The 26,678-nt window shown below is 43.5% G+C and overlaps 1 protein-coding gene across 4 annotated transcripts; it reads left to right on the top strand.

Moving 5' to 3' along the window:
* Nucleotides 1-870: 870 nt before the first annotated feature.
* lrrc8ab (leucine rich repeat containing 8 VRAC subunit Ab) lies at nt 871-26,368 on the top strand. 4 transcript variants are annotated; one of them, XM_083784913.1, is made up of 9 exons: nt 871-1,018; nt 4,049-4,149; nt 11,752-11,896; nt 15,718-16,299; nt 19,331-19,680; nt 20,137-20,395; nt 20,833-21,026; nt 24,220-24,835; nt 25,925-26,368. In XM_083784913.1, exons 3-9 carry the CDS (start codon nt 11,759-11,761, stop codon nt 26,198-26,200), a joined length of 2,415 nt encoding a protein of 804 aa, XP_083641039.1. In that variant the 5' UTR covers nt 871-1,018; nt 4,049-4,149; nt 11,752-11,758; the 3' UTR covers nt 26,201-26,368. The 4 variants fall into 4 exon arrangements, with proteins under 4 accessions (XP_083641039.1, XP_083641038.1, XP_083641041.1 ...); XM_083784912.1 differs by having other exon boundaries at nt 4,049-4,172; XM_083784915.1 differs by lacking the exons at nt 871-1,018; nt 4,049-4,149 and adding an exon at nt 4,600-4,619.
* The last annotated feature ends 310 nt before the right edge of the window (nt 26,369-26,678 follow it).

Here is a 26,678-nt window from a genome sequence, read left to right as displayed (position 1 = left end):
AGTTGCATAATACGAGGCAGCTTTTATCAACAGCAAACAGCCTCGTCTGTTGTTGTTGTTTGAGCGTTGTAAACCATGGCACGCACACGCCGCCAGCCTCAGACTACAGTACACTGACATACTTGACACTGTAAACTAACTGAAATTATAAAAAAATATATAAATATATTCTCTCATGTATGACGTCAGAAAGAAAGAAATTAAGAAAGCACCAACGTGGGGGAAAAGGAAGGAGGAAGCCGCCTGGATGTTATGAGGCAGCGTCTAGTGAGCAGATCTAATGAACAGATTTAAGACTTCCGGTGGACGATCTCTTCAAAATAAGAGTACCCTCTAGAGTATTGAAAAAAAGTTTAATTTGCACATTAAAACGACAAATTAAGCATTTAAATGATGCTATATGATGCTATAAGACACACATTATGTTTCTGTGTAAAACTAAGTAATTCAATCATTAAAAACTAAACTACAATCCTTGTTGGGTGAGTCTTAACGAAAAGAACACACTTCTACACTAATAATGTAATGTAATAGTTATTTAATTAACGAATTAAAAAACCTTATTTTATTCTGAAGGCAACCAGATGTCTTAAATCTTCTAGCTCTCAGACAGGAAGTTCTAAATTTGCTCATGGACGGAGCCATGTTATGATGACAGAGTGGGAGGGGATTCGTACGGTGGGTGTCGCGAATAGCGCCCAAAATAGCAGATCTACAAGCTCACAACGCGTCGCGACAGCGACGCGTTGTGAGCTTGTAGATCTGCTATTTTGCGGCTAGCCCAGACGAGAGCCACAGCAGCGCCGCCGGCGGCGGGAGGGACCAACTGCAGCCAGGCCACCACTTACAGTACCGCCTGCTATAGTAACATGAACACTTGAACAGAGAAGGAAAAAAAAGTCGTCAACAACAAACACAACAGCTAGCCTTAGCTTTAGCTGCTAACAGCATCTTACCAAGATAAGCGTGATGATTTTATTCACACTTTGATCACAACAACACGCGCCGACGTATCGAGGTAAGGCGAATATAATATAATATATAACGGGTTGAAAGGAACGTGACACTAAATGTCTCCACGCAAAGCCTCCGGGGCAGGAAAGGAAAGCCGGTGGTGGTTTGGTTAATGGTTGGTTCAGGTTGTTGTAGCTAAAGTACCGTAGCTTAGCTTCAGCTTGCTATCTATAAGAGCTTATACAGTGCGTTGTTGAGCCCAAGGCAGCTTTAGCTCTCTAGTAGCTGGGGGTGCCATGAATGCTACTGTCATGTGGGCTAATTTCGTTTTTTTTTTGTTATAGCTGTCTGAATTGTGTTATAGCTGTCTGAATTGCAGTGTTATATAGCTGTCTGAATTGTGTTATATAGCTGTCTGAATTGTGTTATATAGCTGTCTGAATTGTGTTATATAGCTGTCTGAATTGTGTTATATAGCTGTCTGAATTGTGTTATATAGCTGTCAGAATTGTGTTATATAGCTGTCTGAATTGTGTTATATAGCTGTCTGAATTGTGTTATATAGCTGTCTGAATTGTGTTATAAATGTCTGAATTGTGTTATATAGCTGTCTGAAATGTGTTATAGCTGTCTGAATTGTGTTATAGCTGTCTGAATTGTCTTATAGCTGTCTGAATGTTATAGCTGTCTGAATTGTGTTATATAGCTGTCTGAATTGTGTTATAGCTGTCTGAATTGTGTTATAGCTGTCTGAATTGTGTTATAGCTGTCTGAATTGTGTTATAGCTGTCTGAATTGGCTTGGCTGTGCTGCTGCCTCAGCTGCTGCCTCAGCTGTCTATGGGGTTCCGAGGCTATTAGTAGTGACTGGCTGGATGTGGTGTTAAGTTTAATGTAAACAAAGTATGATAAATGAAAATGAAATGGATGAGCAGTGTTACTTAACTGCAGTGACTAGCCTAAAATGTAGACTCTCGTAGATGTTAGGCTATTTATCGATTCTGATTGGGGAAAAAGTCAAGAATCGATACATATATCTACGAGAGTTCTACATTTTAGGCTACTGATGAGATTGTGTTGCTCTGTCTCATGGTGAAGCTAAACATACATGCCTGACATGATGATCCAAGATAATGTATTTTACTGTACCTACATATCTGACAGTCAGCTAGCCCTCCAAGCAGAACCCAATGGTACTGAAGTTTCTGACATTTTTTAGACCCAGACCATGGGGTCCTGTTCCAGCAGTATCCTGCCACCTGGTACACGGACATACATAAAACATAAACAACGTGGATAACGCCTGTCTGCGCTCTTTGACGACTTTTTTTCATGTGAGGGCTTCTGAATCTGTGAAGTATAAGTACCCATACATGCCGCTGCGAATATCTCCTGTGGCGCGGAAGCCGTTAAGTATTTTTAATCTTTGTTTGACCGATTTGGTCGCTTTGATTCTTCTCTTCCTTCCTTGTTTATTGACACCTCATTGTACCGCCTATCTGGCTAGCTAGTGGCGCTATAGCTATGACAGAGCAGATCAGAGGCAGGGACGTAGCCGGCACAAGCCAACCGCACACCGGGAGGCGGTACAATAAACGGTAAACAAACAAGAAGAAATAAAGCGACCAAATCGGTCAAACAAAGATTAAAAATACTTAACGGCTTCCGCGCCACAGGAGATATTCGCAGCGGAATGTATAGATACTTATAGTTCACAAATTCAGAATAACTCAAACAAAAAAAGGCCGTCAAACGCCGCAGATACGATGTTACGGAGCATATTTATGTCCGCGTTCCAAAATTCCCATACGAAAATATATTTATGAACAGGGACCCTAGAATAAAGCGACATCCAAATTTCAGAAAAGCTTTATGGAGGGTTCTGAGAGGGGCTAACAGTCAGCACACATCTAGCTTGCAATAAAGCGACTATTACAGGGGTACAAACAAGACCCAGCCTCTCCTGTCCAGCATGTCTGAATAAGCTAGAATAATCTTCTGTAATGCCTTGTCATTCTTAAACTGAAATGTAATATTGAAAGAGGATGCATGCCGTGTCCGTGTATAATGAAAATCAGTATCTTTCCTTCCATTGTTCTTAAATAAACAATCCCGTCCCACCTCCCACCCAAGCCCACACAAAGGATGCATGAAAAGTAAATAACTACTGCTCCTAAACCATCTTCATCTGGTGCAGAAATAAGACAACGTCCCAACTGATATCTCGAGGGCTTTTTATTTATCCCAAGCGACAACGTGAAAAACTGCAAAGAAATCAATTTTTTTAACCACAATGAAGTATTACCACATGAAATTATGAATGCCCTTGTCAGTCAGTCATGCTGTCTTTTTAAATGACCATGAATTGTCCATATTCTCACAATGAAATGTCCACATGTCACAAACACAAACAAATACACGATACAATGGCAATATAACTTTTACAGACACCAAACAAAACTGGGAACATACCGTATGCGCCTTCTGCACAGACTTTTAGGAGTTAAGTTCTTGTTCTTTTTTATATTATTTTCTTTCTTATATTTTGTGGAGACTCATGAAAGAGCTCCTCTCTTCACCTCTGCTCTGTTTGTTCTGCCCAAACATGCCCAAACCCAACAGGTGATTGAAATGAGGTGATTAGCTGCTTAGGTGAGCCTAATTCAACCTGCCCATGAAACAGACCACAAATACAGAGCACAGTAGATGGCACTATCTCACCATGCATTTACCATACAAATACCGAAATATACAATTTACCATATGCTTCAGAAAAATAATAAGCCAAATAAAATATTACAGCATACCCATAACTGGGACAGCTACAGTTACCATGTTTACCCAGTAACTGGACTAAGCTCAAGAACTTGTTTACAGCCAGGCCCTGCTCATAGAACATTTCATGGTAGAGGTTCAATGCCTTGTCCATGAAGGGCACTTCAGCGGTGGTCATTTTAACGTGCCGGTCCGGGGATACGAACTATAGCGACCTTCCGATATCAATACCGCTCCGCAAACCGTTCGGCCACCGCTGCCCCAGACAGACACTAAGTCCACTAAGATATGGGTATTAAAATATCCCTCTGCATTTTCAGATCGGCCTCTCCAGACCCGTGGCGATGAGAGAGGCGAGGGCCCACGAAGATTTTTGGACCCGGACGTGGAATGTCCATCACGGACAGCATCAAACACTGGGGTACAGATAGCACAACCATATTGGTGAGGACAGCATCAAACACTGGGGTACAGATAGCACAACCATATTGGTGAGGACAGCATCAAACACTGGGGTACAGATAGCACAACCATATTGGTGAGGACAGCATCAAACACTGGGGTACAGATAGCACAACCATATTGGTGAGGACAGCATCAAACACTGGGGTACAGATAGCACAACCATATTGGTGAGGACAGCATCAAACACTGGGGTACAGATAGCACAACCATATTGGTGAGGACAGCATCAAACACTGGGGTACAGATAGCACAACCATATTGGTGAGGACAGCATCAAACACTGGGGTACAGATAGCACAACCATATTGGTGAGGACAGCATCAAACACTGGGGTACAGATAGCACAACCATATTGGTGAGGACAGCATCACACACTGGGGTACAGATAGCACAACCATATTGGTGAGGACAGCATCAAACACTGGGGTACAGATAGCACAACCATATTGGTGAGGGGTCTCTTTGTGTTTTACAGCAGTGTAGCTGCTGACTTAACCCATTTATACCCGAGGACGACGCCTGTGTCACCTTATATATATATATATATATATATATATATATATATATTTTTTTTTTTAATCCACTTTAAAAACCATTATTTTAAACTTTATAGCTGTTGGAAAAATAGCACAGATTTACAAGCTTGTAGGTCTGCTATTACGCTTGTAGGTCTGCTATTATTTTTTTAATAATCGTGAAAATGTGGCTCAAATCTTGTGAATGTATATTCTTTCACGGTGAACTTTTTAACGCAAATATCTGCTTTAGGGGGGTCCCTGGAACAACATGTTTTCAGATGGGGCTCAGCGGCCAATTACATATAATTCTGGGGCTCCTTGACGTGAAATAGTTTGAGAACCACTGACATAGAAACATGGGGTTATTCAGAAAACTGTCAGGATTTGTAAAGGCATTTGTAAAGAATCGTCCTCATGGTTTAATCGTGTTCTAAACTAGCACAAACCGACCAAAGAGTCGGTCGGGTCCACTGCATTGGATTAACTTGGATCGCTTTGATGTTGTAATGGTCTCTTTAAATATGTCTTAGAGTACAACAAGGCCTGGTAGTTAGACTCCAGCGATCACACTCCTCGACATGACAGGAAAAGGCCGGTCTTCCTAATGGAGGAAAAAATGTTGAGTGCCAAGTTGTGTGTGTTTGCGCGTGAGTGTGCGTGTGCGTGTGCGTGTGCGTGTGCGCGCGTATGATATCAGAAGCGGGAGGGGGGTGTGGGCAGTTTGATGAAGTAAAAGGTGACAGTGGACATTTCCAGAGAGATTAACTCATTTTGACTTGAGATCAGATTCTAAAAAAATGTCTTCTACATCCTGACAGTTTTCAGAAAAAGCTATGTTTATGTCAGTCGTTCTTGGATTTTTCAAAAATAGCAGACCTACAAGCTCGTAGCACGCCACTCGGCGCACTATGAGCTTGTAGATCTGCCATTTTTCAATAGCTAAATTATAACACAATGTTTAAAACACCAAAAGGGGTTCCCACCCAAAATGGATTAAAGCTTGGAGACATCAGCTCCCGTAAGGTAAACAGGATCTCCTCTCGGAGGTTTGGGTCGGGGAGGGGGGGGGGGGGGGGGGTGGGGCTTCTCAAGGCCGCCGTGGCCAGACAATACCTTGGGTATTATAAACGGAAATGGCTAAGAATAGGGGAACAAGGCGGGCGAGATGAAGACACACGGAGTGACCACTGCTTTGTTTGGGCCAAACGAGCCAAAACGGAACATCTTCTATCTCTTGGCAGATGGTCTCTCACGGCACGGCTCTGCGTGCTGGACGGACTGGGAGGGAGTGGCAGTCATGCAAGGCCAGGCCAGGCGGGCATGTGGGAGAGTGTTTATCTATGAGTCAATGTTCAGAAAGAAACTTAAGCAAGAACTTTGCAGAGCGCGTTTGTCCCGCCTGCCGTTTATAAATGGAGAGTGATTGTACTTTAATTCCAGGTCTGTGAGTATAGCTACGAAATACGCTCTCAAGTTTAATGTAAACCTTTCCTGTTTAAATTGTAATGCAGACTTTTCAGTATATACATTTTAGAGCTATGCCATTATTGGTGCTTTGTACACTTCATTGTCTCTCAAATGTAGTCTTAGAGTTAGATGTGTTGTCAACATTTTAACCACAGTAAAACTGGCGTCCCTGTTTTGGGCATGTCATTATAGTACATACATTCTTAAAAATAGACAATAGGCATTAGGCATATAGGTCTAGGTTATTTTTTGAGAATTTTGACTGATTGTAGCTATTTCTTCAGGTTTATGGTTACAGCTTTTCTTGTCCTTTTTTTAATTCATGCTTTTTTTTTTCTCCATCCATAATTGGCCAACTATTTCATTCATTGTTTGTATGATCTTTCATTTGATTGGTTAAACTGCCCGTACTGATTATTACTACCATTGAAAATTAATAACAGTCTATTTCCTTCCTTTATATTCAGCTATTAGTGTAGATTATTGTCTTGCACAAATTTACGTCATATGTGGACGAGCAAATCGGTATTAATCCATTCTGGACGGGTACCCCTGTTGGTGTTTTAAGCATTATGTTATACTTTAGCTATTGAAAAATAGTAGATCTGCTTGTAGATCTGCTTTTTTTGAAAAACCGTAAAAACGCGGCACAAATCTTTGAATATACATTCTTTCAGAGTGAACGTTTTTTTTTATTTCGACGTCAGGCCTAGATGGGTTAACTTACGGCATACGTGGACGAGCAAATCGACATGTTACGTCATCATGATGATTTACGACGATAATAAGAGCACCCCTCACTTCACACAGGTGTGATTTATTTGTAAAGATAATGCACCACTCCACCCGACTGAATGTTTGCCTACGGTGCAGGAATCACCAATGAGTCCAACTAGTTAATTAAAGAGATTTTGATGTACATTAGTAATAGTACATTGTATTGTTTCAAATTGTGCTTTGGGTGTATCAGACCTTTCATCAGAGAATACACAATGACTCAAATTCTGCCCCGTTATTATGATCAGTGGCAAAGTGTGCAAAACACCTGTACACACCCTGGTTGTAGCTCTACTTCTTGGTAATTGTAGTTTTCTGTACTGAATGTTATTTACTATTGTGACTGAGCTGAGGCATACAAATGGAAGCCATATTTCCAATACAAAAAGGGGGATGGAAGTCAGTGAATATAGAAAACACATAACATAATACAATCAGGTAGACAGTACCACCATACTTATAATTTCATCAGTAAATGGGGAGATCCCCAAATCTAAAATAAAACGAGCCCAGGACCTTCTAGCTGTGAGGCGACAGCACTACCGACTGTGCCACCTGCCCCTAGAATACCAAATATAGGAAACAGTTGGCCGAATATGATTACAATTATATATAATTTATTTTCTTTACCACTTTTTGTACCATTGCTCTCAGAGACGTACCTTTTGTTGTAAAGCTACCTACAGGCATGTGTGCAGACTTTGCACACCGTGCTTGAAGCCACGAGAGAGGGCACAGTCTTTTCTAAAGGTGACTCCGGACCAAATAAACTTGTTCAGACTAGTCAAAGTCTACTTTATAATCAGCACAAACCAGTCGCTAGTAGTGTGCAGTAAAGATGTTTGTCTGACTATTTGAAGTCTACTTTTGTGTCTGAAACTGTCCTACACTATTTTGCTATGCAGCTGTTCTGTGTGCATGCCGCGATGCGCACATGCACGCGCTTGCACGTGGTACAGGGGAAAACAAATCACCATGACTCCACTGGTGGTGAAACTGGTTGCTTCTTTAATCAATTCAGGCCTGAAGTCGAAATTAATAAATAAGTAAATCTAAATCATGACAATTTTCTGAAAGATTTGCACTACATTTTCACAATTTTTCAAAAATAGCAGACCTACAAGCTTGTAGATCTGCTATTTTTCAATAGCTAAATTATAACATAATGTTAAACACCAAAAGGGGTTCCCGCCCAAAATGGTTTCATTTGGGCTTGTTTTCATAGACCTGGTTGGCTTGTTACACTCACACAATCTGACAACCCTGGAGCCTTTGCATCCCAAGGCAAGGCCGCAACAAAACAAAACACGGCATTCATTCTAATCGCCAGATTTGCTTTGGAGTTGATTACTTGGTACAGGAGTTGAGATTATAGGGATGCACCGAAAGGGAAATTCTTGGCCGAATACCGAATATGAATAATATTGCCGTCATGGCCGTACCTTAAAGCTACCTGATTTATGGCAAAATAAATGGTTATGGCAAAAACTTTACTTAAATAATAAATCACAATTATGGGTCCATAAAACATTTATTCAGCTCTTTTGAATGCATTAATTGCATACATTATTCGGTGATATATTTTCTTCCGAATAGGCTGAAAATGCATTTTCTGCAGCCGAATATTCGGTGCATCACTAATTGAGAATATGGTTATCTAGTTCACACTACACCAGTAGTCGGCACTGAAACATGACGAGACTAGAGATTCACTCTACAGTATTACAGTATTAGCCTCTCAACACTACGACACGGATAGCATCGGCTACCGAGGCTCGCCAGCCGACCCAACATGTTCGGTTCTTCATCAACGGGTTTCTGACGCGTCTGACCGCGGTGACCGGGAGCTTGTTGCCGGGAGTCTACGGTCGACTAGCCTCGGAAACCCAGAGGTTTTTATTTCCAGGGAGAGAAAATAAAGTCTGGGTCCGAGTCCACTTCAATTCGGCATAGAGTCGCGCAAACGTCGATCACTCTCTGCTGATTTCTGATCGTCTGCACCTTTGTTAATTTGACGCACACACGCATACACACTCCTCTCTCTCTGTCACTCGAATTAATTATTCTCGTCGCGCAGCTGCGTCTAGATTCTCCCGGCGGATCCTGCCCCAGGCTACCTGCCGACAAGCTCACAACGCTGTCAAACAGGCCGACAGCCGACCGTCTGCTATCTGGAGCGTAGCCTTAACAGACACTATTCGGTCGAATAGCTTTGTTGGACGAATATTCGGTTCATCCCTTACGTTTTATAGTTTTTCATTGCAGCAGCTATATCAATTAATTCCTCATAAGAGTGACATAAATGATAGGAATGGAATCCTATCCATTATTTCTTTTATACAAGGTGGTGAATGCATATTTCATAATACAATAATAATGATATGATATCTACACAGTTGTGGAGTGAGATTAATTGGATTGGTTCAACCATCGTACAATCAATAGTCTACAGTACCTAGTAAAGTCTCTGTGAATGCTAATGGCTCTGTCATTACAGCTGTCAGCCTTCAAATGATCCCTGTGTAACTACCTGACGGATGACCTTATAAGCTATAATTGCATTGATTGATTGATCAGCCTTGCCTTGCAATAGGTTACAGTGGTCTTACAAGCTTCCCCCAATTACCTCAGCCTAGAATGTCATTTTGATCATCTTACATGATTTATAATAATGTAGTACTTGATTAATACTGATCAGTGGTGGAAACTAACAAAGTACATTTACTCTAGTACTGAAAGAAAATAAAAATGGTAAACTATTGCCTTACTGTACATTTAAACAATCTAAAAACAATTAAAACACAGTGACAACTTATGTAACTCGTGATTGGGAGGGAAAGAGGTCTTTAACCCATTCAGACCAGAAAAAAAGTCTTCTGAAAGAATATATATTCCAAGATTTGTGCCGCATTATCACGATTTTTCAAAAAAATAGCAGACCTACAAGCTCGTAGTGTGCTATGAGCTTGTAGATCTGCTATTTTTCAATAGCTAAAGTATAACATAATGCTTAGTTAAAACACCAAAAGGGGTTCCCGTATAGAATGGGTTAACGCGGGTAACCTGCGAATGGGGGTCAACGTTTTAAGTGAAGGCACCACCACTACTACTACTCATGTACTCCTGTGTCCTCCCCTACTAATACTCATGTACTCCTGTGTCCTCCCCTACTAATACTCATGTACTCCTGTGTCCTCCCCTACTAATACTCATGTACTCCTGTGTCCTCCCCTACTAATACTCATGTACTCCTGTGTCCTCCCCTACTAATACTCATGTACTCCTGTGTCCTCCCCTACTAATACTCATGTACTCCTGTGTCCTCCCCTACCACTGTGCTAATACTCATGTACTCCTGTGTCCTCCCCTACCAATGTGCTAATACTCATGTACTCCTGTGTCCTCCCCTACTAATACTCATGTACCCCTGTGTCCTCCCCTACTAATACTCATGTACTCCTGTGTCCTCCCCTACCACTGTGCTAATACTCATGTACTCCTGTGTCCTCCCCTACCACTGTGCTAATACTCATGTACTCCTGTGTCCTCCCCTACTAATACTCATGTACTCCTGTGTCCTCCCCTACTAATACTCATGTACTCCTGTGTCCTCCCCTACTAATACTCATGTACTCCTGTGTCCTCCCCTACTAATACTGATGTACTCCTGTGTCCTCCCCTACCACTGTGCTAATACTCATGTACTCCTGTGTCCTCCCCTACCACTGTACTAATACTCATGTACTCCTGTGTCCTCCCCTACCACTGTGCTAATACTCATGTACTCCTGTGTCCTCCTCTACCACTGTGCTAATACTCATGTACTCCTGTGTCCTCCCCTACCACTGTGCTAATACTCATGTACTCCTGTGTCCTCCCCTACCACTGTGCTAATACTCATGTACTCCTGTGTCCTCCCCTACCACTGTACTAATACTCATGTACTCCTGTGTCCTCCTCTACCACTGTACTAATACTCATGTACTCCTGTGTCCTCCTCTACCACTGTGCTAATACTCATGTACTCCTGTGTCCTCCCCTACCACTGTGCTAATACTCATGTACTCCTGTGTCCTCCTCTACCACTGTACTAATACTCATGTACTCCTGTGTCCTCCTCTACCACTGTGCTAATACTCATGTACTCCTGTGTCCTCCCCTACCACTGTGCTAATACTCATGTACTCCTGTGTCCTCCTCTACCACTGTGCTAATACTCATGTACTCCTGTGTCCTTCTCTACCACTGTACTAATACTCATGTACTCCTGTGTCCTTCTCTACCACTGTACTAATACTCATGTACTCCTGTGTCCTTCTCTACCACTGTGCTAATACTCATGTACTCCTGTGTCCTCCTCTACCACTGTGCTAATACTCATGTACTCCTGTGTCCTCCCCTACCACTGTACTAATACTCATGTACTCCTGTGTCCTCCTCTACCACTGTACTAATACTCATGTACTCCTGTGTCCTCCACTACTAATACTCATGTACTCCTGTGTCCTCCCCTACCACTGTACTAATACTCATGTACTCCTGTGTCCTCCCCTACCACTGTACTAATACTCATGTACTCCTGTGTCCTCCTCTACCACTGTACTAATACTCATGTACTCCTGTGTCCTCCCCTACCACTGTACTAATACTCATGTACTCCTGTGTCCTCCCCTACCACTGTACTAATACTCATGTACTCCTGTGTCCTCCCCTACCACTGTACTAATACTCATGTACTCCTGTGTCCTCCCCTACCACTGTGCTAATACTCATGTACTCCTGTGTCCTCACTGCAGGTAAACCATGATCCCCATCACTGAGCTGCGGTACTTTGTGGACACGCAGCCCGCGTACCGCATCCTGAAGCCATGGTGGGACGTGTTCACCGACTACATCTCCATCGTCATGCTCATGATCTCCGTGTTCGGAGGGACGCTGCAGGTCAGTCTAGCACTGTTGTTTTCGTTGACTAAAACTAAGACGAAAAATATTCGTCGACTACATTTTTTCACCGACTAAAACTAAATAACCAAATAAAAACGAATCTATGATGACTAAAACTAAATATACTGACAATTTCGTCAACAAATAAAAACTAGACTAAAATGTTAGTAAGGGACTAGTGGACAAGAGATCCAGTTTTATGCTGGGTTGCATGCTGAAAATAGCAGATATACAATCTCACAACGCGTTGTGTTGTGAGATTGTATATCTGCTAGTTTCAGCATGCAACCAAAGTGTAAAATATGTCATTACAACGACATCAAGGCCTGTCAAAACACATTTTAGTCGACTAAATCAACTGTAGATTTAGTCGACTAAAATCGTATGACATTTAGTCGACTAAAACTAGACTAAACACTAGAACATTCCAGGTGACTAAAATGTGACTAAAACTAAGTGAAAACTATTCAAGAGACTACGACTAAAACAAAAATAGAAATTTGCTAAAACAAAAATAGAAATTTGCTGCCAAAAACAACACTAGTCTAGTGTTGATGATGATTCTGTCACACTGCAGGTCAGTCTAGTGTTGATGATGATTCTGTCACACTGCAGGTCAGTCTAGTGTTGATGATGATTCTGTCACGCTGCAGGTCAGTCTAGTGTTGATGATGATTCTGTCACGCTGCAGGTCAGTCTAGTGTTGATGATGATTCTGTCACGCTGCAGGTCAGTCTAGTGTTGATGATTCTGTCACGCTGCAGGTCAGTCTAGTGTTGATGATTCTGTCACGCTGCAGGTCAGTCTAGTGTTGATGATGATTCTGTCACACTGCAGGTCAGTCTAGTGTTGATGATGATTCTGTCACACTGCAGGTCAGTCTAGTGTTGTTGATGATTCTGTCACGCTGCAGGTCAGTCTAGTGTTGATGATGATTCTGTCACACTGCAGGTCAGTCTAGTGTTGATGATGATTCTGTCACGCTGCAGGTCAGTCTAGTGTTGATGATGATTCTGTCACACTGCAGGTCAGTCTAGTGTTGATGATGATTCTGTCACACTGCAGGTCAGTCTAGTGTTGATGATGATTCTGTCACGCTGCAGGTCAGTCTAGTGTTGATGATGATTCTGTCACACTGCAGGTCAGTCTAGTGTTGATGATGATTCTGTCACGCTGCAGGTCAGTCTAGTGTTGATGATTCTGTCACACTGCAGGTCAGTCTAGTGTTGATGATGATTCTGTCACACTGCAGGTCAGTCTAGTGTTGATGATGATTCTGTCACACTGCAGGTCAGTCTAGTGTTGATGATGATTCTGTCACGCTGCAGGTCAGTCTAGTGTTGATGATTCTGTCACGCTGCAGGTCAGTCTAGTGTTGATGATGATTCTGTCACACTGCAGGTCAGTCTAGTGTTGATGATGATTCTGTCACACTGCAGGTCAGTCTAGTGTTGTTGATGATTCTGTCACGCTGCAGGTCAGTCTAGTGTTGATGATGATTCTGTCACGCTGCAGGTCAGTCTAGTGTTGATGATTCTGTCACGCTGCAGGTCAGTCTAGTGTTGATGATGATTCTGTCACACTGCAGGTCAGGCTAGTGTTGATGATGATTCTGTCACGCTGCAGGTCAGTCTAGTGTTGATGATGATTCTGTCACGCTGCAGGTCAGTCTAGTGTTGATGATTCTGTCACACTGCAGGTCAGTCTAGTGTTGATGATGATTCTGTCACGCTGCAGGTCAGTCTAGTGTTGATGATGATTCTGTCACGCTGCAGGTCAGTCTAGTGTTGATGATGATTCTGTCACACTGCAGGTCAGTCTAGTGTTGTTGATGATTCTGTCACGCTGCAGGTCAGTCTAGTGTTGATGATGATTCTGTCACACTGCAGGTCAGTCTAGTGTTGTTGATGATTCTGTCACGCTGCAGGTCAGTCTAGTGTTGATGATGATTCTGTCACGCTGCAGGTCAGTCTAGTGTTGTTGATGATTCTGTCACACTGCAGGTCAGTCTAGTGTTGATGATGATTCTGTCACGCTGCAGGTCAGTCTAGTGTTGATGATGATTCTGTCACACTGCAGGTCAGTCTAGTGTTGTTGATGATTCTGTCACGCTGCAGGTCAGTCTAGTGTTGATGATGATTCTGTCACGCTGCAGGTCAGTCTAGTGTTGATGATTCTGTCACACTGCAGGTCAGTCTAGTGTTGTTGATGATTCTGTCACGCTGCAGGTCAGTCTAGTGTTGATGATTCTGTCACGCTGCAGGTCAGTCTAGTGTTGATGATGATTCTGTCACGCTGCAGGTCAGTCTAGTGTTGATGATGATTCTGTCACGCTGCAGGTCAGTCTAGTGTTGATGATGATTCTGTCACACTGCAGGTCAGTCTAGTGTTGTTGATGATTCTGTCACGCTGCAGGTCAGTCTAGTGTTGATGATTCTGTCACGCTGCAGGTCAGTCTAGTGTTGATGATGATTCTGTCACGCTGCAGGTCAGTCTAGTGTTGATGATGATTCTGTCACGCTGCAGGTCAGTCTAGTGTTGATGATGATTCTGTCACGCTGCAGGTCAGTCTAGTGTTGATGATGATTCTGTCACGCTGCAGGTCAGTCTAGTGTTGATGATGATTCTGTCACGCTGCAGGTCAGTCTAGTGTTGATGATGATTCTGTCACACTGCAGGTCAGTCTAGTGTTGATGATGATTCTGTCACACTGCAGGTCAGTCTAGTGTTGTTGATGATTCTGTCACGCTGCAGGTCAGTCTAGTGTTGATGATGATTCTGTCACGCTGCAGGTCAGGCTAGTGTTGATGATGATTCTGTCACGCTGCAGGTCAGGCTAGTGTTGATGATGATTCTGTCACACTGCAGGTCAGTCTAGTGTTGATGATGATTCTGTCACGCTGCAGGTCAGTCTAGTGTTGATGATGATTCTGTCACGCTGCAGGTCAGTCTAGTGTTGTTGATGATTCTGTCACGCTGCAGGTCAGTCTAGTGTTGATGATGATTCTGTCACGCTGCAGGTCAGTCTAGTGTTGATGATGATTCTGTCACGCTGCAGGTCAGTCTAGTGTTGATGATGATTCTGTCACACTGCAGGTCAGTCTAGTGTTGATGATTCTGTCACACTGCAGGTCAGTCTAGTGTTGATGATGATTCTGTCACACTGCAGGTCAGTCTAGTGTTGATGATTCTGTCACACTGCAGGTCAGTCTGGTGTTGTTGATGATTCCGTCGACTAAAACCATGATGAGAAATGTTCGTCGAATACCTTCTTTCCACAGAGGAAAACTGTGAAATGAAAACTAAGCTATGATGACTAAAACTAAGGCTGAATATATTATTGACAATTTCGTCAACACGTATAAACTAGACTAAATGCTAGGGAGGGACTAGTGGAGAAGAGTTCCACTAGAACTATTAAACACTAAAAGTCATGTTATGCTTGGTTGCATGCTGAAAAAATAGCCGATCTACAAGCTCATAGCGTGTCTATTTTCAGAGTGCAACCAAGTCTAACATCAGCCATCAAGGCCCACCAAAATACATTTTAGTCAAAAACATTTCAGGTGATGTAAAATGTGACTAAAACTAATTTTAGTCCATTTTGGACCGGAACCCCTTTTGGTGTTAGCATCATGTTATGCTTTAGCTATTTAAAAAAATAGCAGATCTACAAGCTATTTTTGAAAAGTCGAAGAACGACTGACATAGAAACATAGCTTTTTCAGAAAACTGTCAGGATGTAGAAGACATTTTTTTAGAATCTGATCTCAGGTCAAAAATGGGTTAATTATTTATTACAAACCAACCCCCTGCAGGTCACCCAGGACAAGATGATCTGCCTGCCCTGTAAGTGGGTGGTGAACCAGACCTGCCGGCGGGGGTTCTTCAACGCGTCCGCCAACGCCCTGAACCTGGAGCCGCCGCGGGGCATCCAGTACGAACTGGACCGCCACCAGTACAACTACGTGGACGCCGTGTGCTACGAGAACCGCCTGCACTGGTTCGCCAAGTACTTCCCTTACCTGGTCCTGCTGCACACGCTCATCTTCCTGGCCTGCTCCAACTTCTGGTTCAAGTTCCCCCGGACCTCCTCCAAGCTGGAGCACTTCGTGTCCATCCTGCTCAAGTGCTTCGACTCGCCCTGGACCACCCGGGCGCTGTCGGAGACGGTGGTTGAGGAGAGCGGCGACCCCGGGCCGGGGAAGCCCCCCGTGAAGATGAACGGCTCCTCGGCGTCGGACCACAAGGAGTCGGTGGTCAGCAGCGAGGACGTGGAGGCCAGCGTGCCCATGCTCCAGAGGACCAAGTCCCGCCTGGAGCAAGGGATAGTGGACCGGACGGAGACGGGCGTCCTGGACAAGAAGGAGGGCGAGCAGGCCAAGGCGCTGTTCGAGAAGGTTAGTTAGTTAGTTAGTTTACTGGACAAGAAGGAGGGCGAGCAGGCCAAGGCGCTGTTCGAGAAGGTTGGTTAGTTAGTTAGTTTACTGGACAAGAAGGAGGGCGAGCAGGCCAAGGCGCTGTTCGAGAAGGTTAGTTAGTTAGTTAGTTTACTGGACAAGAAGGAGGGCGAGCAGGCCAAGGCGCTGTTCGAGAAGGTTAGTTAGTTAGTTAGTTTACTGGACAAGAAGGAGGGCGAGCAGGCCAAGGCGCTGTTCGAGAAGGTTAGTTAGTTAGTTAGTTACAGTGTTGTTTCCGTCGACTAACACTAAGACGAAAAATGTTCGTCGACTACCTATTTTCACTGACAAAAATAAATGGAAACTAAATGAAAACTAATTAAGCTACGATGACTAAAACTAAGACTAAATATACTGACAATTTCGTCAACAAATAAAAACTAGACTAAAATGTTAGGAAGGGACTAGTGGACACCTTATTAATGATTCAAATACTAAAAAAAGGGAAAAAAAAGGAACAGAAAAAAACAAAAACAGGAACAATAGCAACAGGAAAATTGATTCTCTGTAGTGTTGTGCTTCTTGTATACCAATGATGAACAGAAAATACATATTTAGCTTATATACCTTATACTAGTTACGTTACGCCCACATAGATTTAGCTTTTTTTTAAAGCGTGCTTTTATATTTGAAGTGGTTGCTTCAAATATAGTGTATATTTTTATTCTCGTTTACTTTTTACTGCATATGTGTTTGTATATTTACGTTTGACTTTGAAGTGGTTGTAACGGTTACAGTTACTAAAATTCACGGGGTAGTAATGATCCTCCTTTATAGATAAAAGTGACAAGTTTCAACCATGTAGCATGCAATGTAAATGTATGCTACTGTCACTGACTCCAACACACACTGCAAAAAAAGCCAGTCTTGATATTAGAAAAAAAATATTAATTTGAGATGAAATGGACTAAAAACAAGTGAAATAATCTGCCAGTGCAGTGAGAGAATTCTACTTGGTAAGAATTCTTGTAATTAGAAAAAATCTCTAGCCATTAGGGAAGTGGCAAACTCTTTAAATAAGTGATTTAAGCTTCATTCAAGCACTGGATTAAGTGAGATAAACTAAAAACTAGCTTGTAAAACTCTTAAAATAAGTGATTTAAACCTCATTCAAGCACTGGATTAAGTGAGATAAACTCAAAAATAGCTTGTAAAACTCTTAAAATAAGTGATTTAAGCTTCATTCAAGCACTGGATTAAGTGAGATAAACTAAAAAAGAGCTTGTAAAACTCTTAAAATAAGTGATTTAAACCTCATTCAAGCACTGGATTAAGTGAGATAAACTCAAAAATAGCTTATAAATCTCTTAAAATAAGTGGTTAAAACTCATCCCAAGCACTGCATCAAGTGAAATGGACTCAAAACTAGCTTGCAAATCCCTTCAAATTAGTGGTTAAAACTCATTCCAAGCACTGTATTAAGTCAAATATTCTCATACCTAGCTTGTAACAACTTATCCCAAGCACTGTATTAATTAAAATACACTCAAAACTAGCTTGTCAGTTCTTCTTCCACAGGTAATTTTACTTAATTGAGGTGAAATAATCTTAAAACAAGTGCTATTAAAAAGGTGATTCTTCTTCATTCTAGGGTTGTCATGAGCTGTCCTGTCTTAAAATCCTAAAGGCATTCACATTAAAGAAATGAAGGCATAATTGACTTTGTCAACATTTATTAAATGTTAATAAAAAAACAAGTGCTCTTCACATAAGTGCTTTATGCAGTGGTTCTCAACCTTTTCCAGACTATGGGCTCCAGAGCATCCATCTGATGCTTTGGAGCATAAGTGGCCAGGTGCAGGTTTCTTTGTAACACCGTAAACAATTTTGGATTGATTAAAATATATATTTTTATATAAATGTTTTAAAATGTGTTTTGCCAGTTAATGTGGGTCCCACTTGCAATGGACCAGTGGCCCGCAGGTTGAGAACCACTGGTTTAAAGGTGCAAGTGAATTGAAAATGAATGGCGACATTACATCCCTGCTCAAATTATTTCTCTTGGCCCATTAACAACATGCATGCTTTGTTTTTTTTAATCAAACAGTGCCCATCTAAATTTAACATTCATAACATGGATAATAGTTCACAAGTGATTTACAGACATTTTTTAAGTTGTACAAAAATGGGATGTTCAGTGCATATTGCATTTTGAGAAGGAATTGGGTCTTGGCTAAGTAGTACAAAATACGGAGAAATACGTCTGAGATAAATAGTTTATCTAAATGCAAAATAAACTCCTTGACAATCAGTTACATAGAATTCATGACTGGTTAAGTATTGTCCGTATAATTATGTCCGAACCGCACGCACCGGGCCTCTCACGCACGCTCGCTCTATTGTCATTGTTCGTATCGTTCCATGAAACATCCACGTGTCTCCCTGACGCTCCAACCCCAAATAATAAAGTAATCCAAACGTAGTGATCCCCGAACGTAAACAATCCAACGGTAAATCCACGGTCCTCCAAACGGACAAGCAGCATTCCTCGCTGGGCACAAACAGTCAGACAAACAGAACTCCCACCGGAGCAGATGACGGTTCCCGGCCAGGTTACTCCTGACAACGGTGAGTTGGCTGTATTCCACCGTATAGCATACAGACAGTTTACACTGCAAACACCATCAGGTCTCACGTGGACTCCCTGCTCGTTTGTGTCTCTGTCTCCACAAGTCTCTAGAGCCGGCCACTTCCGTGTGTTTTAATCACGGAGGCGTCACGGCCTGTCAATCAATCAAAACTCCTCCCGACATTGACCCTCCAAAACATAAACAAACACAAAACATATACCTCTCAAAGAAAATAGGACAGTACACAAGGATGGATATAGTGTTCAATGAATATTTTAAGCCATGCTCTTTTAAATGACACTTTAAAATAAATCCTTAATGAATATTATGTGGCAGTGCTACATGGTTACTTCAAAATAATTTATTTTATTTATATATTATTTTTATTTATTTATTTAAAGGTGAAGAAGTTCCGCATACACGTGGAGGAGGGAGACATCGTGTACAACCTGTACATCCGTCAGACGATCATAAAGGTCATCAAGTTCATCCTGATCATCTGCTACACGGGCTACTACGTGCACAACATCCAGTTCAGCGTGGACTGCCGCGTGGACATCGAGAGCCTGACGGGCTACAGCATGTACCGCTGCGCCCACCCGCTGGCCACGCTGTTCAAGATCCTGGCCTGCTTCTACATCAGCCTGGTCATGGTGTACGGCCTCATCTGCATGTACACGCTCTGCTGGATGCTGCGGCGCTCGCTGAAGAAGTACTCCTTCGAGTCCATCCGCGAGGAGAGCAGCTACAGGTCCATAGCACTTACCCCATACCCCCTTAGATAGCATTTCTGTAGACTTAGATTTGATACAGACTTATAGCATGTTATGTAGACAGCACTGGAATTGCATTGTATGTAGTCATAGCACGTCATAGTACATATGTACATATGTATTTTTGTTCTTGCTTAACCCATTCTGACCTGAGATCAGATTCTAAAAATGTCTGTTTGAAAATGACAGTTTTCTGAAAAAGCTATGTTTCTATGTCGGTCGTTCTTCGATTTTTCAAAAATAGCAGACCTACAAGCTCGTAGCGCGCCACTCGGTGGCGCGCTATGAGCTTGTAGATTTTTAAATAGCTAAAGCATAACGTAATGCTAACACCAAAAGGGGTTCTCCCGCCCCAAAATGGGTTAATGTAAGTCGCTCTGGATTAAGAGCGTCTGATAAATGCCTAAAATTGTAAATTTGTAAATTGTCTACAGCGACATACCCGACGTGAAGAACGACTTTGCCTTCATGCTGCACATGATCGACCAGTACGACCCGCTCTACTCCAAGCGCTTCGCCGTCTTCCTGTCGGAGGTGAGCGAGAACAAGCTGCGGCAGCTCAACCTCAACAACGAGTGGACGCTGGACAAGCTGCGGCAGCGCATCACCAAGAACTCCCAGGAGAAGCTGGAGCTGCACCTCTTCATGCTGTCGGGCATCCCCGACACAGTGTTCGACCTGATGGAGCTGGAGGTAATAATAATGATCTGGTGCCACCCATTTTCAGAACAAATATGGGTAAATTCACATTTCACAGCACTGCCACTCAAGTGTGGAATGCCCTGCCCCCTTCCCGCAAAACAAGCAGATCACTGGTTTCCTTTAAAAAGGGTCTGAAAACTCACCTGTCACTGTCATCAGGTCAAAGGGAGAGAAGGTGATTGGCTCTCCCCCCCCCCCCCCTTTTAATGTATTTTTATTCCAACCTGTACATATAGATTTAGTGTGTTTGAGAAATGTATATTTTGTTGTCACTGTTGTCATTGTGAATGAATGCATGGGACCCGAATGGAAACAAGACCGCTAAGGTCTTTCTTCGGTGCTGTTCCTTTTGGACCAATGCTGTGCTTGACTGTACCCTGTACTGTTTGCATCTTATTGTCTAATAAAATTATCAATCAATCAATCAGGTCCTCAAACTGGAGCTGATCCCCGACGTCACCATCCCGCCCATCATCGCCCAGCTGGTCAACCTGCGGGAGATGTGGCTCTACCACACGCCCGCCAAGATCGAGGCGCCCGCACTGGCCTTCCTGCGGGAGAACCTGAAGTCGCTGCACATCAAGTTCACGGACATCAAGGAGATCCCGCTGTGGATCTACAGGTACAAACCAAAACTATAAGAACATATCGTCTTATTAAAAATAATTATGGCCCTGAACAGTGTTGTTTTTGGCAGCAAATTTCTATTTTAGTTTGGTCATAGTCTTTGGACTGAAACGTCATTTAGTTTTAGTCACTTTTTAGTCACCTGGAATGTCTTAGTGTTAGTCTAGTTTTAGTCGACTAAATGTCATAAGATTTTAGTCGACTAAATGTACTGTTGATTTAGTCGACTAAAATGTATTTAGGCGGGTCTTGATGCCGTCGTAATGAGTGTTTTTTACACTTGCTGAAAATAGCCGATCTACAAGCTCAGCTATTTCCAGCATGCAATCAAGTGTAAAATGACTTATACTGGATCTCTTGTCCACTAGTCCCTTCCTAACTTTTTAGTCTAGTTTTTATTTGTCTACGAAATTGTCAGTATATTTAGTCTTAGTTTTAGTCATCGTAGCTTAGTTTTCATTTAGTTTCCATTTATTTTTGTCAGTGAAAATAGGTAGTCGACTAACATTTTTCGTCTTAGTTTTAGTCAACGAAAACAACACTGGCCCTGAGCCTTATGTTACACAAAATATATCCAAAAGTCAGAGATCTTTTTGTGCACAGCTGCATTCTGGCTTTAGAAACGGGTAGATTCATTCTGGGACCTTACCGTTAGCTTTAGAAACGGGTAGATTCATTCTGGGACCTTACCATTAGCTTTAGAAACGGGTAGATTCATTCTGGGACCTTACCATTAGCTTTAGAAACGGGTAGATTCATTCTGGGACCTTACCACTAGCTTTAGAAACGGGTAGATTCATTCTGGGACCTTACCATTAGCTTTATAAACGGGTAGATTCATTCTGGGACCTTACCACTAGCTTTAGAAACGGGTAGATTCATTCTGGGACCTTACCACTAGCGTTAGAAACAGGTAGATTCATTCTGGGACCTTACCACTAGCGTTAGAAACAGGTAGATTAATTCTGGGACCTTACCATTAGCTTTAGAAACGGGTAGATTCATTCTGGGACCTTACCACTAGCTTTAGAAACGGGTAGATTAATTCTGGGACCTTACCGTTAGCGTTAGAAACGGGTAGATTCATTCTGGGACCTTACCATTAGCTTTAGAAATGGGTAGATTCATTCTGGGACCTTACCACTAGCTTTAGAAACTGGTAGATTCATTCTGGGACCTTACCATTAGCTTTAGAAACGGGTAGATTCATTGGTACTCCTGAGGAGGACAGAGTGTGTCTAGTGTGTGATTTGAAAGAAATTGAAAATGAAATATATATTTTTTTTACTGCCCATTATATGAAGAATTACAATTTACAATTTACAATTTAGGCATTTAGCAGACGCTCTTAATCCAGAGCGACTTACATTTAAGCAAGAACAAAAGCATGGGAATACATAACATAAAAGCATTTATCATGAAACATGCGTAAGCTAAGAAAGTAACAGTGGAATATCTATATAATGAAACTATACATACACTATACATATAAACTATACATATTTACTACTATGCTATACATATGTACTATGGCGTGCTATGACTATATACAATACAATTATAGTGCTGTCTACATAACATGCTATAAGTCTGTGTCAAATGCTATCTAAGCCAACAGAAATCTAAGGGGTTAGGGTAAGTGCTATGGGCCATGATGGAGTCTGAAAAGGTGGGTTTTCAGGCTACGGCGGAAGATTGGGAGTGATGCTGCAGTTCTGACTGCAATGGGAAGTGCATTCCACAGTTTTGGAGCCAGAAGGGAGAAGAGTTTGGGACGTGTGGAGCGTTGTCCCGGCGTTTTTAGTGAGGGTACTTCCAGTTTCCCTGCGTTGGCTGATCTGAGTGCGCGGGAGGGTTTGTAAGGTTCAATCATACTTGCAAGATATGGGGGAGCCATACCTTTGGTTGCTTTGAATGCCAGCATCAGAGTTTTGTATTCTGTGCGGGCAGCGACCGGGAGCCAGTGGAGGGAGCGGAGCAGGGGGGAGAATTTTGGCTGGTTGAAGACCAAGCGATCTGCTGCATTTTGGATCAGCTGGAGAGGCTTAAGTGCACATGCTGGTAGGCCAGTAAGGAGGGAGTTACAATAGTCGAGTTTTGACAAGACTGTTGTCTGGATTAGGAGCTGGGCTGATTCCTGGGTGAGGAACGGTCTAATTCGTCGTATGTTATAGAGTGTGAACCTACATGATCGAGTGACAGCTGTGATGTGAGCTTTGAACGAGAGCTGACTGTCCAGGACAACACCAAGATTCCTGGCTGTTGGGACAGACGTTACCAGGGCGTTGTCTACGGAAATAGTTAGCTCCCGCATAGGGCAGGACTAAGCTGGGAAGAAGAGAAGCTCAGTCTTGTCTGGGTTCAGCTTGAGGTGGTTGGAGGACATCCACTGTGAGATGTCAGCCAGGCATGCAGTGATGCGCTCTTCCACCTGAATGGCAGAGGGGGGGAAGGATAGGAACAGTTGTGTGTCATCGGCGTAGCAGTGATAGGATATATTGTGAGCAGAGATGATAGTGCCAAGGGATTTAGTGTATAGTGAGAAAAGGAGGGGACCAAGTACAGATCCCTGTGGGACCCCAGTTTGGAGGGTTCGGGGGGATGATAACAGACCTTTCCAGGAAACCTGGTAGGTCCGGTCATGTATTATTTTGTAAAATGACCATCTGTGCTAACTTTTTCTGGTTAGAGGACTATATGAAAAACTGGAATTTTGTTTTAGGAAAGGTATTTTTGCTTTAGCAGACTTTTTATGCAAAGCATGGGAAAAAAGGCAGAATGTTTTGTTTGTGTAAAAAAAAAAGAAACCTGTTTCTTGTACACAATGCAATATTGAAGCAATGATATGGTGTGTCCTTTAACCCATTCTGAACGGGAACCCATTTTGGTGTTAGCATCATGTTGTGCTTTAGCTATTGAAAAATAGCAGAGTGGCGCGCTACGAGCTTGTAGCTTGTAGCGCGCCACTCTGCTATTTTTGAAAAATCGAAGAACGACTGACATTTTTTTAATCTGATCTCAGGTCAGAATGGGTTAATCAGACCAGTGTGTGTCCAGTGGAAACCTCGTATGAATCTGATCTCAGGTCAGAATGGGATAAGTCCATGTGGGCTGGGCGCCTTTGATAGAATCTATCTATCTACAACCCGACACAAAAATAAATAATCTATCTATCTATCTATCTACAGCCTGAAGAACCTCAGCGAGCTGCACCTGACGGGCAACCTCAGCGCCGAGAACAACCGCTACATTGTCATCGACGGGCTGCGTGAGCTCAAGCGCCTCAAGGTGCTCCGGCTGAAGAGCAACCTCACCAAGCTGCCCCAGGTGGTGACGGACGTGGGCATGCACCTCCAGAAGCTCTCGGTCAACAACGAGGGGACCAAGCTGATGGTGCTCAACAGCCTGAAGAAGATGGCCAACCTGACGGAGCTGGAGCTCATCCGCTGCGACCTGGAGCGCATCCCGCACTCCATCTTCAGCCTGCACAACCTGCAGGAGATCGACCTGAAGGACAACAACCTGAAGACCATCGAGGAGATCATCAGCTTCCAGCACCTCCACCGGCTGGTCTGCCTGAAGCTGTGGTACAACCAGATCGCCTACATCCCCATCCAGGTGGGCACGCTCACCAACATGGAGCGGCTCTACCTCAACCGCAACAAGATCGCCAAGATCCCCGGCCAGCTGTTCTACTGCCGCAAGCTGCGCTTCCTGGACCTGAGTCACAACAACCTCACCTGCATCCCCGCCGACATCGGCTGCCTCCACAACCTGCAGTACCTGGCCGTGACGGCCAACAGGGTGAGTGCTTTTTAACCTGCAGTACCTGGCCGTGACGGCCAATAGGGTGAGTGCTTTTTAACCTGCAGTACCTGGCCGTGACGGCCAATAGGGTGAGTGCTTTAACATTTAACCTGCAGTACCTGGCCGTGACGGCCAACAGGGTGAGTGCTTTTTAACCTGCAGTACCTGGCCGTGACGGCCAATAGGGTGAGTGCTTTAACATTTAACCTGCAGTACCTGGCCGTGACGGCCAATAGGGTGAGTGCTTTAACATTTAACCTGCAGTACCTGGCCGTGACGGCCAATAGGGTGAGTGCTTTAACATTTAACCTGCAGTACCTGGCCGTGACGGCCAATAGGGTGAGTGCTTTAACATTTAACCTGCAGTACCTGGCCGTGACGGCCAATAGGGTGAGTGCTTTAACATTTACATTTTTGTCCAGAGCACCTTGAAATTAGAGATTCTGTATATAGAGATTCCGATACTGTATCGGTATCGGGAAAAGTATCGGATCGGCCCTTATTTGTCATATCGGGTCATATCGGTATCTGTGAATATGCCAGTCTAACCACCGATCCGATACAGGGGTAAGGGATGACACTATGATAGGTAAATAGTAAATACAATGTTGGGGCATGTGGAGTTTGCTTTGGAGTTGCCCAAACTGAAAGTGCACATTTGAGTGAGTAAGTCTGCTATAAACACAACACGAGATATATAGCTAGATAGCTGTAAACACAACATGAGATCACAACACTGGTATCGGCTAACACAGAAATTGAGGTATCGGGATCGGATCGGGAGCGAAAAAAGTGTATCGGGACATCTCTACTTGAAATGTAAGATCCATCGTAAGCGGGAATGATAGGATAGTCTAGTTTAGTTAATTGTGATATCAGAATTTGTTGTCCGTTGGTTGAAGGAAAGCTTTTCTGTACATGTATGTACAGAATATATACAGCGTATGTATACACGCTATTTCTTTACCATATTCAGTATTCAGGAAGACATTGCTTGTGGCGCAATAATAAGGATTTCAGGATCTAATAATCTGTCCTCTTCTTCTCCCCCCCCCCCCCCCCCCCCACACACACACACACACACAGATCGAGACCCTGCCCAACGAGCTGTTCCAGTGCAGGAAGCTGTGCACTCTGAACCTGGGGAACAACTGCCTGCAGTCGCTGCCCTCACGCTTCGGGGAGCTGACCGGGCTGACCCAGCTGGAGATCCGGGGGAACCGGCTGGAGTGCCTGCCCGTGGAGCTGGGCGAGTGCCGACAGCTCAAGAGGACAGGCCTGGTGGTGGAGGAGGACCTCTTCAACACGCTGCCCACGGAGGTCAAGGAGCAGCTCTGGAAGCTCGACAAGGAGCAGACCTAAAAAAATAATGCATTATGGTTGCTTTTCTGTCTGACCTTTCTTTTCCCACCTCCCGACTCCCTCACACACAAAGACTCGCCATGGTGTCGACAGGGGACTATCGGACCCTCCCGACCCTCACACACAAAGACTCTCCATGGTGTCGACAGGGGACTCGGACCCTCCCGACCCTCACACACAGACTCGCCATGGTGTCGACAGGGGACTCGGACCCTCCACCTCCCGACCCACACACACAAAGACTCGCCATGGTGTCGACAGGGGACTCGGGACCCTCATCGCTCACACACAAAGACTCGCCCGGTGTCAACAGGGGACTATCGGACCCTCCCGACCCACACACACAAAGACTCGCCATGGTGTCGACAGGGGACTCGGACCCTCTCCGGACAATCCCCAGACGGGGCCCCTAAGTTGAGGTCAGAGGGCCCTCGGACTAGTCTGCGACGCACAGCCAGTGTTCGTTCGTTCTCAAATC

Source organism: Protomyctophum parallelum (assembly GCF_964188405.1).
Source record: "Protomyctophum parallelum genome assembly, chromosome: 15".
Classification (NCBI taxonomy): Eukaryota; Metazoa; Chordata; class Actinopteri; order Myctophiformes; family Myctophidae; genus Protomyctophum; species Protomyctophum parallelum.
Note: the sequence above shows the minus strand (reverse complement) of the source record. Positions and strands in the feature narration are given on the sequence as shown.